Source organism: Pelophylax lessonae, assembly GCF_965119305.1.
Source record: "Pelophylax lessonae genome assembly, chromosome: 13".
Classification (NCBI taxonomy): Eukaryota; Metazoa; Chordata; class Amphibia; order Anura; family Ranidae; genus Pelophylax; species Pelophylax lessonae.
Window position 1 is genome coordinate 65,337,144 of NC_138780.1, and position 12,184 is coordinate 65,349,327.

The 12,184-nt window shown below is 43.0% G+C and overlaps 1 protein-coding gene across 1 annotated transcript; it reads left to right on the forward strand.

The window, feature by feature from the left end:
• The first annotated feature begins 8,441 nt into the window (after positions 1–8,441).
• CHAC1 (ChaC glutathione specific gamma-glutamylcyclotransferase 1) lies at positions 8,442–10,954 on the forward strand. Its single transcript, XM_082275476.1, has 3 exons — positions 8,442–8,664; positions 9,375–9,410; positions 10,291–10,954. Exons 1-3 carry the CDS (start codon positions 8,476–8,478, stop codon positions 10,696–10,698), a joined length of 633 nt encoding a protein of 210 aa, XP_082131602.1. The 5' UTR covers positions 8,442–8,475; the 3' UTR covers positions 10,699–10,954.
• The last annotated feature ends 1,230 nt before the right edge of the window (positions 10,955–12,184 follow it).

Consider the following 12,184-nt stretch of genomic DNA (forward strand, 5'->3'; position numbering starts at 1 on the left):
AAAATGTCATTTCTTTGCAAAATTTTCGGTCTTTTTTTATTAATATCGCAAAAAATAAAAAGCGCAGAGGTGATCAAATACCACCAAAAGAAAGCTTAATTTGTGGGAAAAAAAGGACGTAAATTTCGTTTAGGTACAGCATTGCATGACCACGCAATTGTCAGTTAAATTCACGAAGTGCCAAGTTGAAAAAAGGGGTCTGGTCTTTTAGCAGCCAAATCCTCCGGGGCTTAAGTGGTTAAGATATTTGGATTTGTGTTTTCTGCCACTGATTGTAAATTATGGGATTTTTTCACTTTTTTGTATAATAAATAGGAAGTCTATAGTCATTATACAAATAGTGAAATATTTTTTTTTTTTTCTGCCCCCCTTCAAAGTGCCGCCCTAGGCCTGGGCCTTGTTGACCTAGGCCAGGCTACAGCACTGCTGTATGGTATAAGTACTGTGAATTAAGCCATTTTAAGCTAGGCTCTGAAGAAGAAGGCCTGTCCTTTAAAAGGTGTCAGATTAAGGGATCTGATCCAGGACCCCCCACTCCCAGTTTCAGTGATTCGAGCAACTGATGACAGATAGCCACACATGTGGCCTGACGAGCGTGTTTTTAACTTATGTTTGTGTGTAGACACCGTTATGTTTTTATTCATTTATTATTCATATCTTTTAATAAATCTGTTGGATAATGCACTAGGCCAGTGCGCCCTCTTTTCTTTTTCTATTACAAACATATATACATATGTACCAAAAAAATTCAACTTTGACAGAAGATTATAAATCCCATCCCAATCCCAATCAAGATACCATGCCATAGTACCAACACATGTTTACTACACAAGAATATACCTTATGTAGTAGGGTTTTTGTATTTGGTTACATTTGGTGGCCTTGTATATGTACTTTGTGGTTTTTATCCCTAACCACTTGCTGACCGCCAGCAGTACAAATACTGCAGCAGGTCGTCTCTGTCCCTCAAAATGACGTACCTGTACGTCGCTTCGTGGGACTGCTAGTGGGGGCGTGCACACACCCATTCGCCACAGGGGAAGCCAATTTGCGCGTCTGGCGGCCGCGATTGCCCCTAAGCACCCGTGATTGCTCCCCGTAGAGACAGAAAGGCGGTCTTCCGTTGTACACATGGCAGACCGCTGTTCTGTCAGTTATGAACCCAGAGGTCCTGTTTTCTACTTATTTAGGAACACAGGTCTCTGTGTTCATGCAGCAAGTTCACCCCCCCCCCGTTAGAAAGCACCCCCTAGGGACACATTTAACCCTTTGATCGCCCCTGGTGTTAACCCCTTTCCTGCCAGTGTCATTAGTACAGTAACAGTGCATATTTTTAGCATTACTGTAGTAATGTCACTGGTCCCCCCAAAAGTGTCAAAAATGTCAGTTAGGTGTGCGATCTGTCCGCCGCAACGTCACAGTCCTGCTAAAAATTGCTGATCGCCACCATTACTAGTAAAAAATAAAAAATAAATAAAAATTACATACATCTTTCCCCTAGTAGACATGATAACTGTTAAGCAAACACAATCAATTTACACTTATTGGGATTTTTGTTAGCAGAATACAAATAGTCCTAAAATTATGCAAAAAAATGGATTTTTGACTTACCATAAAATCCTTTTCTCTAAAGTTTATTGATAGACGCAGCTCCATATTCTAGTGATCGACCGATTATCGGCAACACCGATATATCGGGGGCCGATATGTACTTTCCCGATATATCGGAATCAGCCTTTTGATTTACCGATATTGCCGATATTTCGGGAAAGTGCTGTACCGGAGTGAAGCCTGCAACTAGATCGTCATATTATTACTATTCTACTTCTTTTTTATTGGACTGTTTTGTGGACTGTTCCTTCTTTGTCTGTCACAAGACACTCACAGTGGAATTTTGTTAAAGCACTATTCAGTTCATAGTTTTGTATATGTATACATATGAGGGCACAGTGGTTTAGGTCAGGTGATTATGTAAGCACATGATATTATATTTGGGCGCTGCAAGTGGGACATTTTTTTCACTATTATTTTCAAGTTATATTTATTTAAGCGGCAGCACAGACATTCATTTATTTCATTTTGTTCACGTTTGTGACGCAGGATCAGTATACAAGTATATATATATTAAAAACACCGCCAAAGCCGACACCTGCCCTTTAATGGTACCCGAGGCCAACCACTGCTAAACCATTCTTTGGATGAAAGCCAATATCCTAGCCACTGAAAAGGAGCGTGGATGCATCTTCATCAATTCACACCATGAAATTTACGATTTCCACGTACGATGATAAATCTTCCTGGAGGTAGATTTTCTAGCCTTCAATATTGTAGGAATCAGAAAGACCCCTATCCTTCAATACCTGGCTTTCAACAGCCACATCGTTAAAGCCAGCGTCTGTAAAGCAGGATGGAAGATCGGCCCTTGAGACAACAGATCTTCCCTGAGAGGAAGTCTCCAAAGAGCATCGGCGACCAACCTTACCAGATCTGCATACCAAGACCAGCGAGGCCAGTCTAGGGCCACCAGAATGACCAGAATCCCTTTCACCTCTATTCAGCACAGAAGCCTCAGCAGAAGTTTCAGCATTGATCAGCCGATACTGACCCCAAGGAGCCACCAGTGCGTCTTTGGTGTTGGCCAGAGGATCCCGAGACCTGGCTACAAACCTCTGCATCTTCTCGTTGAGCCGATAAACTAACAGGTCTACATTGGGTGTCCCCCACTGGACACAAAACAGGTGAAACACCTCTGGGTGCAGGGACCATTTCCCCTAATCCAACACCCAGGGCCGCCATCAGGGGGGGTAAAGCCAGTACTCCTGTATGGGGCCCGGGCACATAGGGGGGCCCGGGCAGCAGGAGAATTGGTGGGGAGAGGGATCAGTGACAGAGCGATGCACTGGCTGCCTCTTCCTCCACCGGCTGCAAGCCGGTTTCTCTTCCTCTCGCCGGCTTTCAGCTGTTTGTCCCCGCCCACACTCAGAGCTGGGACACAGGGACGGCAGTCTGGAGAAGTGGTGGAGTCGTGGAGAGGTAAGACCTGGGAGGAGGTGGACTGTGTGGTGCTCTGTGTACTATGCCCTCCTGTCTGAACAACACTCATCCATGCAGCATAAGAGACAGGATCGCTCTTACATTGCATCGCACTGTACACACACACACACAGTTTGATTACTGCCCCCTACCTCCTCCATTAACTGCTCATCTCCCGACAGCAGGAAACGTGGGTAGGGGGCGGTAATAAAACTGTGTGTGTGAGTGTACAGTCTGATACAATGTAAGAGCGATCCTGTCTCTTATGCTGTGTGTTGTTCAGACAGGAGGGGAAAGCACAACACACTCCTGGCTTAGTAGTGGTTTCTTCCTGTCGGTTTGGAGGGCTTACAGAAATAATAATGGGAAAATAATTTATGCCTGGGATGTTTGAGGGATTGGCAGCTCTCTTTGCTAGAAAGTGTAATGAGGATTTGGGGCGGGGGGGATTTGGTAGAAGGAGGAATGGGGGGGGTATGTGCTTGTAGGAGGGTTTGGGGGATTTGAGCCAGAAGGGGGTGTGGGGGAAAGTTTGTGCTAGGAGCGGGGCTGGGGGATTTGTGCTGGGGGGGATGGGGTTGTGAATTTGTGGGGGGATTTTGGGGGTTGTGCTGGGAGGGGTGATTGGGAGGGATTTGTGCTAGGAAGAGAGATTGGGGGGGAGTCCAGGTTCCTTGGGCACACAGCTTTTCAAGTACTCCCCCCCCCCCCCACCCAGCCAGAAAGGCTGGCATCCGTGGATACCACGGTCCAATACAATGGAAGGAACGGCTTGCTCTGACACAGGGCCAAGGAACGGAGCCACCACAGAAGAGCACTTCTTGCATTTTGACTCAACTGAATCAGATTGTCTAAAGATTTTGGATCCTTGTTCCAGTTGACAAGAATACCCCTTTGCAGAAGTCTCGTGTGGAACTGAGTAAACTGAACCGCCCTGAAGATAGACACCATCAGGCCTAGAGCACGCATGCAAGTCCGCAATGAGGACAGAGTGCTGGATAACAGCAACCGAATCGCCCTCTGCAACTTTTGCAGCTTTTCCGGGGGGGAAGAAACACCCAGATAAAACATTTTGGAGGCTGACACTAGAGCAGATTTTCTGAAATTGATGGTCCAATTGAACTCTTGCAGAGTCCGTACAGTGATTGACAGATGCCCACCAGAACTGAGTAACACTCTTAAGGGGATCGTCCATGTACCCTAGTACTGCAATCCGCCACTGTCACAATAATGCCAATATCGGAGCCAACACGTTGGTGAATCCCCTGTGAGAGGAGGCGAGACCAAAGGGTAATGCCACAAACTGATGTTCCTCTCCTGTTCCTCTCCTACAGCGCAGCAAAGAAAATGCTGGTGCCCAGCATATATAGAGATGTGCAGATATGCATCCTCGATATCGATAGAGGCCAAAAAGTTCCCTTGGTGTAGGAACGCCACTACCGTGCAAATGGACTCCTCCATTCGAAAACCTCTGTACCCGCACAAAGCGATTTAGAGCCTTGAGGTCCAAAATTGAACGCACTTTTACCTGGCCACGTCTTCTTGGAACCCCCAGAAAACCTAAATGGCTTAAGTCCTTTCTCCTGCGTGCCGAAGTCACGAAGGGGCCGCCTGTGTGCTGAAAAATAAGGTCCCCCGTCTATTATGCAGTGACTTAGCGGATAGAGGAAGAAGAGTACTCTTCCCACCTGTGAGTTTTTTGATCAGTTCATCCAACAAAGACCCAAATAGGCGGTCTCCCGCAAACGGGAGATCTGATAGAGCCTTTTTAGAAGACTGGTCCGCAGACCAGCATTTTAGCCACACCATGCATGGTTACCATCATTGCATTTAGAACAACTCCACTGACTCGCGACAATTTTGTCACAGTAGGCGTGAAAAGGGAGTACCTTTGCCACTTTTAGGGGATCTGCAAGCCCTGAGGGGACCAGCGCACCCCATGTTAACAATTTTCTGCACTGATACAATCAGTGCATCCACCAGCGACCTTGCATGTGCATGTGCAGTTAAAAAGGAATCATCCTCACCTCACCCGAAGTGCGTGGAAGCAGACACAGTAGAGTCAATATATGGTAAGCTCACCCTGAGAATATAACAAGCAGGGGAGAACGCCGACCACAGTCCCACAAGGAGACGCCGACAAAGTTCCACAAAAAGACCCCTATTAGACCTAAGGGGAAGAGGGGGCTCACCGTGACGCAGACAGAGACAGAGTACCCCCACACAACATTGCCCCCACGGCGCCTACCGCAAGAGCTATGGGGGGGGGGACACTACTCACCATACCATCGACAATTGGGTGGGCGCCACTCAGGACAGACTACCTCTCCACTCGGGGTGGGAGTGCTGACGGCCAAGGGGCACGCTGTGACTCAGGTCGAACCAGGTCTTGTGCGTGTGCAAGGTGTTTCACTCGCGGGCCAGCCCCTGTCCATTGGGGCTCTGTCGTGGCGAGGCCTAGCACGGGGCTATAACCTGCACACGCTCGCTGTCTGTCCAAAACCCAGTCCAGCTGTTGATTGCAGTTCTCTCAGGGACATAACTAGATAAAAAATTTAAATTTTAACAAAGGTTCCCTTTAAAATAAAACAAGCTAAGACCGAAGTCCCGGCCGAGAACTAGATCCTACTTCTAAACTTGGCAGAAACAAACTGAATCCTATAGCAAAATGAGTGGGTGTATGCCTTCAAGGACTGACCCAAAGGCGTGGTAACGTTTTTTTTCCTGCCTAGTGTCCTACTCCTGAAGAGGCAGCATAACCCAATGGTTGAGAAGAATATGGAGCTGCGTCTCTCAATGAACAATAGAGAAATTTGGCTTTTACATTTTTTTTATTGGGAATGTTATATAGCAGAAAGTAAAGAATTGTGTTTTTTTGGTTTTCAGAATTGTCGCTCTTTTTTTATTTATAGCGCAAAAAATAAAAATCGCAGAGGTAATCAAATACCACCAAAAGAAAGCTCTATTTGTGGGAAAAAAAGGACATCAATGTTATTAGGGTACAGCCTCGCATGGCTGCGCATGTTTCAGTTAAAATAACGCAGTGCCGTATCGCAACAAAATGGCCTGGTCATTAAGGGGGTAAAACCTTCCAGTCCAGAAGTGGTTAAGATACACATTTTATTATGTAACAAAGTACTAAATAAAATTACTTGTTTTTAACCACTTGCCGACAGCCGCACGACTATTTACTGCGGCAGTCAGCCCCGTACAGGCAAAGTGACGTAGTACTACGTCGCTAGCCTGAGAGCCTCGAGGGGGCGAACGAGCGCCGCCGGAGGCGAGCGAGCGCCGCCGGAGGCGCGCTCCTGGTCCTGCTCCTTCCCTAACAAGTCTGCGCGTGTGACTGGTGGACCCGATGTCCGCCGGTCACTCGCGATCTCTCCGTGGAGAGGGAGAAAGGCAGGCGGCTGATGTAAACAAAGCCGCCTGTCATTCTCCCTTATCTAACTGCAGATATCATACAATCCTGCTATGTAGGATCATATTTCTCTGTGGTTACATCACTAGTCACACCCCTTTACAGTTAGAAGCACACCCCTAGGGACACACTTAACCCCTGCATCACCAATAAAGTTAACCCCTTCCCTGCCAGTGTCATTTTTACAGTAACAGTGCATATATATAGCACTGATTACTGTAGTAATGTCACTGGTACCCCCAAAAGTGTCAAAAATGTCAGTCAAGGGTCCGATCTGTCTGCCGCACTGTCGCAGTCCCGCAAAAAAAATCTCAGATCGCCGCCATTACTCGGTTAAAAAAAAAAACACCAAAATGGACAGAAATCTTTTCCTTAGTTAGTAAACGCAATAACTTTTGCGCAAAACAATCATAATAGGCTTATTGCGATTTATTTTACCAAACATATGTAGCAAAAAACAAATTGGCCTAAAATCTTAAAAAAATTTGATTTTTACTTTTTTTTGGGGGGGAATTTCATATAAAAAAATGTGAAAAATATATAAATATATAAAATTTTTCAAAACTGTCGTCTTTTTTTGTTTATAGTGCAAAAAGTAAAAATCGCACAGGTGATCAAATACCACCAAAAGAAAGCCCTGTTTGTGGGGAAAAAAAAGGATGTCAATTTTATTTAGGTACATTGTCGCACGACCGTGCAATTGTCCGTTAAAGTCACGCAGTGCCGAATAGCAAAATACCCCCTGGTCTTTCAGCAGCTTAAGTGGTTAATATAACTATCAATCTGTGTCTCCACAGTCAGTATCTATATATGTCAGTATCTATATATGTCACTGTCAGTATCTACATATGTCAGTATCTATATATATCAGTATATATATATGTCAGTATCTATATATGTCACTGTCAGTATCTACATATGTCAGTATCTATATATGTCAGTATCTACATATGTCAGTATCTATATATGTCACTGTCAGTATCTATATATGTCACTGTCAGTATCTATATATGTCATATTTCGTTCAGGACGTTACACTCGTGATAATTTGCAAGCACCCCCCTTCGCCCCCTCTGATGTTGGTGCGCTTCCTTTAAATCTGTTCCAACTGAAATCTTCCCTGGAGCCCCAGACTATGAAGCGGATTATAGTCCTGTATCTCCTGAATCCCTGGTTGGAAAAACAAGTGCAACTTTAAACCCTGGCCTTGTACTTTTAGATGTGCTTCTAGGTGGAATCTGTTTTAAAAGTAGGATCGCTTGTAAGAGACAGGAGAACAGATGTATTCATTTGAATGTGACAGTGCCACCCGCCAAATAGGAGATGCCATTGATTTTTACTTTAGGTGGAAAGTCAGGGGTGGTAGTAAGAACGACGTATTTGTCAATATTTTACTTCTATTCATTTGTTCTGCAAAGTGATCTTCCAGGCGTACACACACGCTTATATTCTGCTATTACTTAATGCTATATATACAGAGAGATTAAAAAATGATTTATATATATATATAATTATTTTTGTAGTTAATTTGGTTATTCAGCAATCCATCATGTTTTATTCCTGGTAATTCCATCATTATAAATATTATCTGTATAATAGAGTCCAGTAGAAATGCCGCCTTTGCCTTGTACTGCAGTAATCTGTATCCTCTGCTCTCCTGATGTATAAATCAGAGCAGCACATAGCTAAGACACATAGCAGTCCGCCTGATGCAATCTTCCCCGTGCTTGCTCTATGATCTGGCCGGATCTGAAACCAGCTCAGGCAGTTGCATCATTCTAATAGCGTCGAGAAAGGCTTGTATGTAACTCGATGACAGACACGAACAATGACCAATCGGCTGACAGCCGGCTGAAGAGATGGGTGTGGAGTTTGCTCACAGGGCGCGCTGAGTGGCTGGAAAGCTGCCAGGACCCCTAGATGGGCGGGACTATCCCGTAGTTCTTGTCTATTTAAAGCGAACGAGTTGCATCAGTACCACTTGTCACATTGCCTGTCCGTTGTGCGGGATTATAGTTTTAATGCCGAGCAGCCCATCCACTGCAATGGAGGAACACACCTTCCGGGACAAGTCCCTCTGGATATTTGGCTATGGATCCCTGGTGTGGAAACCGGATTTTGAATTTACCTCCAGCAAAGTTGGCTTCATACCTGGCTATAGCCGCAAGTTCTGGCAAGGAGACACCTTCCACAGAGGAAGCCCCCAAACGGTGAGCATCCCCTGCATCCTACCTGGAGACCCACAGCATCCAATCATTGGCACTAAACCTTTACCCTTCTGACACTGACAATGCCATACAACCTTTCCCCCCTTTTATTGGTTGAACTAGATGGACTTGTGTCTTTTTTCAATCAGATTTAACTATGTAACATATATGTGTTTAAATATATATATACATATATATATATATATATGTGTGTGTGTATATATATATATATATATATATGTGTGTGTATATATATATATATATGTGTGTGTGTGTGTGTGTGTGTGTGTATATATATATATATATATATATATATATATATACGTGTGTATGTATATATATATATATGTGTGTGTATATATATGTGTGTGTGTGTGTGTATATGTATATGTATATATATATATATATATATATATATATGTGTGTGTGTATTTATATATATATATATACTCACACACACCACATAGATGTATAACAGGAATTACATCTTTTATTTCAAAAGATAGCTATACATACCAGAATTTGTAATTATTTCTTTTTTTCTTTATAAAACTTGTTTTAATACTCTCATTTGGTCAAAGCGTGGTGTGCAGAGTATATATTGATGTATCTGTGTGGGGTACAGCACATATAGATGCATAGGGGGTGCGGAGGGTATTTCAAACTGAATGTCTTGCTAGGTTTCTCAATAGCTGTTTTTACTCTATTTGCAGCCCGGGCGTGTGGTGACCATACAAGAGGATTATGAGGTGAGTTTAATTCTATGATAGCCCTATCAATAACACAGTAATGTACACACTTTACCCTAATTAGGAGCTTCGAGTTTTACATAGCACGCTCTGCAGATGCTGCATTGAGTTTTTTTGTTTTTTTTTAGTATAACCTAGTACTTCTATTTTATGTCACTGACCTGGAACAAACATATAAGAAAGTGAAGTCAGAACTCCTTATCCCCATCCCAGTGCCTAGGACAGTGGTCACATGATCAGCATGTCCTTCCTTGCCCCTGGATGTAAAGACCCTATTAAAGGGACACCGGGGCTGGACGGGAAGGGGTGAAAATGTTGTGATGAGGGCTTGACTCGTACAGGGTAAGAACTAGACAGATGCATGTGGCCAGCAAATCAATATCAGGCTGGAATACATGGTGGCTGGACACTGTTCCAAGTGGCCGTACTCACCTTTTGGGCCATATGTACTTGAACGCATCTGACCCCTAAATTGGAGTACTGCTTGGAAAAACATACAGGCTATGTGTGTTTCAGTCTGTTATTGATTTGACAGGTTGCTGTGCACAGCACCTTTGCCTACTCCACACCCAGTTTTCACACTGTATGAGCCAAACTGCCTGTGTGAATGAACCCTAAAAGATGACTTTTCTTACTAATAATAGAAAAAACCATGGCCAATAATTTTGCCCCTTGCCAGCTATAGGCATGTGCCTACTTGACCTAATAAAAAATGCAAACATAGTAACACACCAGATCATCATTTAGTTGTAATAACCAAATTATTACCGGTAATTTAGAATTTTATGAGGTTGTTAATGGATTTTAATTTGGGAATTGCATGCATGATCTTGGCCTACAGAGCTAAAGCATTTGATTTAATGACTTTGTTTTATTTCAGGAATGCACATGGGGTGTTGCATATGAAGTGCATGGAGATCAGATTGAATCCTCTCTTCAGTATTTGAATGTACGAGAGTCTGTCCTTGGAGGCTACGTAACAAAACTGGTGAAATTCTACCCTCAGGATGAGGGGGAAGAAGGCGCAGTACTTGCCCTGGTGTATATAGCCACTCCACAAAACCCAAGTTACCTTGGACCAGCCTCTGAAGAAGATATTGCAGCTCAGATTGTAGTGTCCAGTGGACAGGCAGGCCATAACATTGAATATCTCTTACGGCTTGCAGACTTTATGCATAATTATTGTCCAGAAGCTGAAGACAAGCATCTCTTTTCCATTGAAGAGGCTTTGATTTCTATCCTTCCATACTTTTATAGTACAGATGATCCTTTGCCCGTGTTCTGCTAAGACTTTAAACTGTGCAAAGTACCTTTTTGAAGTTGACATATTCCATCGGTGATCAATATTTCAAATGTGATGGACTCCTGGACAATTCTGGATGCCTTACCTCTTCCACACTACCTAGTAGCTCCAGAAATGTAAAAAGTGTTCCACTATATGAATGTAAGAGCTATCTACCCTTAAAGCAAGCTACTCACTACAATGTATAGCCGACACCTGCTGAAATAACGGACACACTAATTATAGGGAGATGAATAACTAACAAAAGTGTAGGGAAGGTTTTTATTTCATAATAATTACCTAGTGCAGGGATTCCCAAACTATGGTCCTCCAGCTGTTGCAGAACTACACATCCCATGAGGCATTGTAAAACTCTGACATTCACAGACATGACTAGGCATGATGGGAATTGTAGTTCCTGAACAACTGGAGGGCCATCGTTTGGGAATCCCTGACCTAGTGAGCAGGTCTCCCGGTGATTTTTTTTTATTTTTTATTCCTACCTCAGTTCTAACTAAAGCAATTGTTACTGGATACGATATTGTTAAAGGCTGATACCAAGGGAGCATTTTGATTTGCCTCATTTTTCCCTAACAGAAAAGAGCGGTGTGTTAAATGCCCCATTAGCCTTACTCTTCAAAAATACAGAACAAGAAAAATCAATTTCCAAAATTATTGTAATATTCCAGGTGCTAATATTTATCCTGCATCACATAGCTGTACATCTATACACCCACCTTTATATTGACAACTTAGCACTCACCTTGACATTTTCAGTACTGTAAACTCTGTTTCTAAGACTCTTCTTAACCTTTGGTCCTTCTACAAAATTTAGTCTTGACATTGCCTTATTTAGACCCTAAGTAGTACTGGAGACACAACTTTTTTTTTCATTTCGGATGACTATAAACCCTGTAAGGTATTTTTGGCATGTGTGTCCCATTGGGGAGATTTCTCTTCACCTCCTGCCCCATAACTAGAACATCAAGTAAGAGAACATTCCTTAAAATTCTGGGAATCCCTGGTTGTCACCAGAACTACTGTCCACATTAGAAGATTTGCCCTATATTACTGTTCTGATGACCACATAAAATATGGTATTTTCTTTCACTCTTCTTGATACTAGTCTCCAGGACAAATAGAAAGGATGAACCTTCCTAACTGGGACACAGGCAGCAATAAAAATCTGTCAGGTGTTTTAATCTCCGTCTATCTAAACTAAAGCAAAAAGTTTTGACTTTAGCTATACTTAAGACATCCAGTTAATAATTGCCTTTTTTATATACCATACAGATCTTCTTCCTGGGCTCCAAAGTTTATGTAAATGAGGGATAAAGTCTAGTAATATTTCAGCTACCCTTTAATAAGAAAAGTTCTGAGATAAAATTAAACATTTAACTGGATGCTACAGCCAACGTCACTGTCCATTCTGGCATTTTTGGAAATCAGCCTTACTATAGTGGTACTGACACTCTCTTCTACCACTGATAGA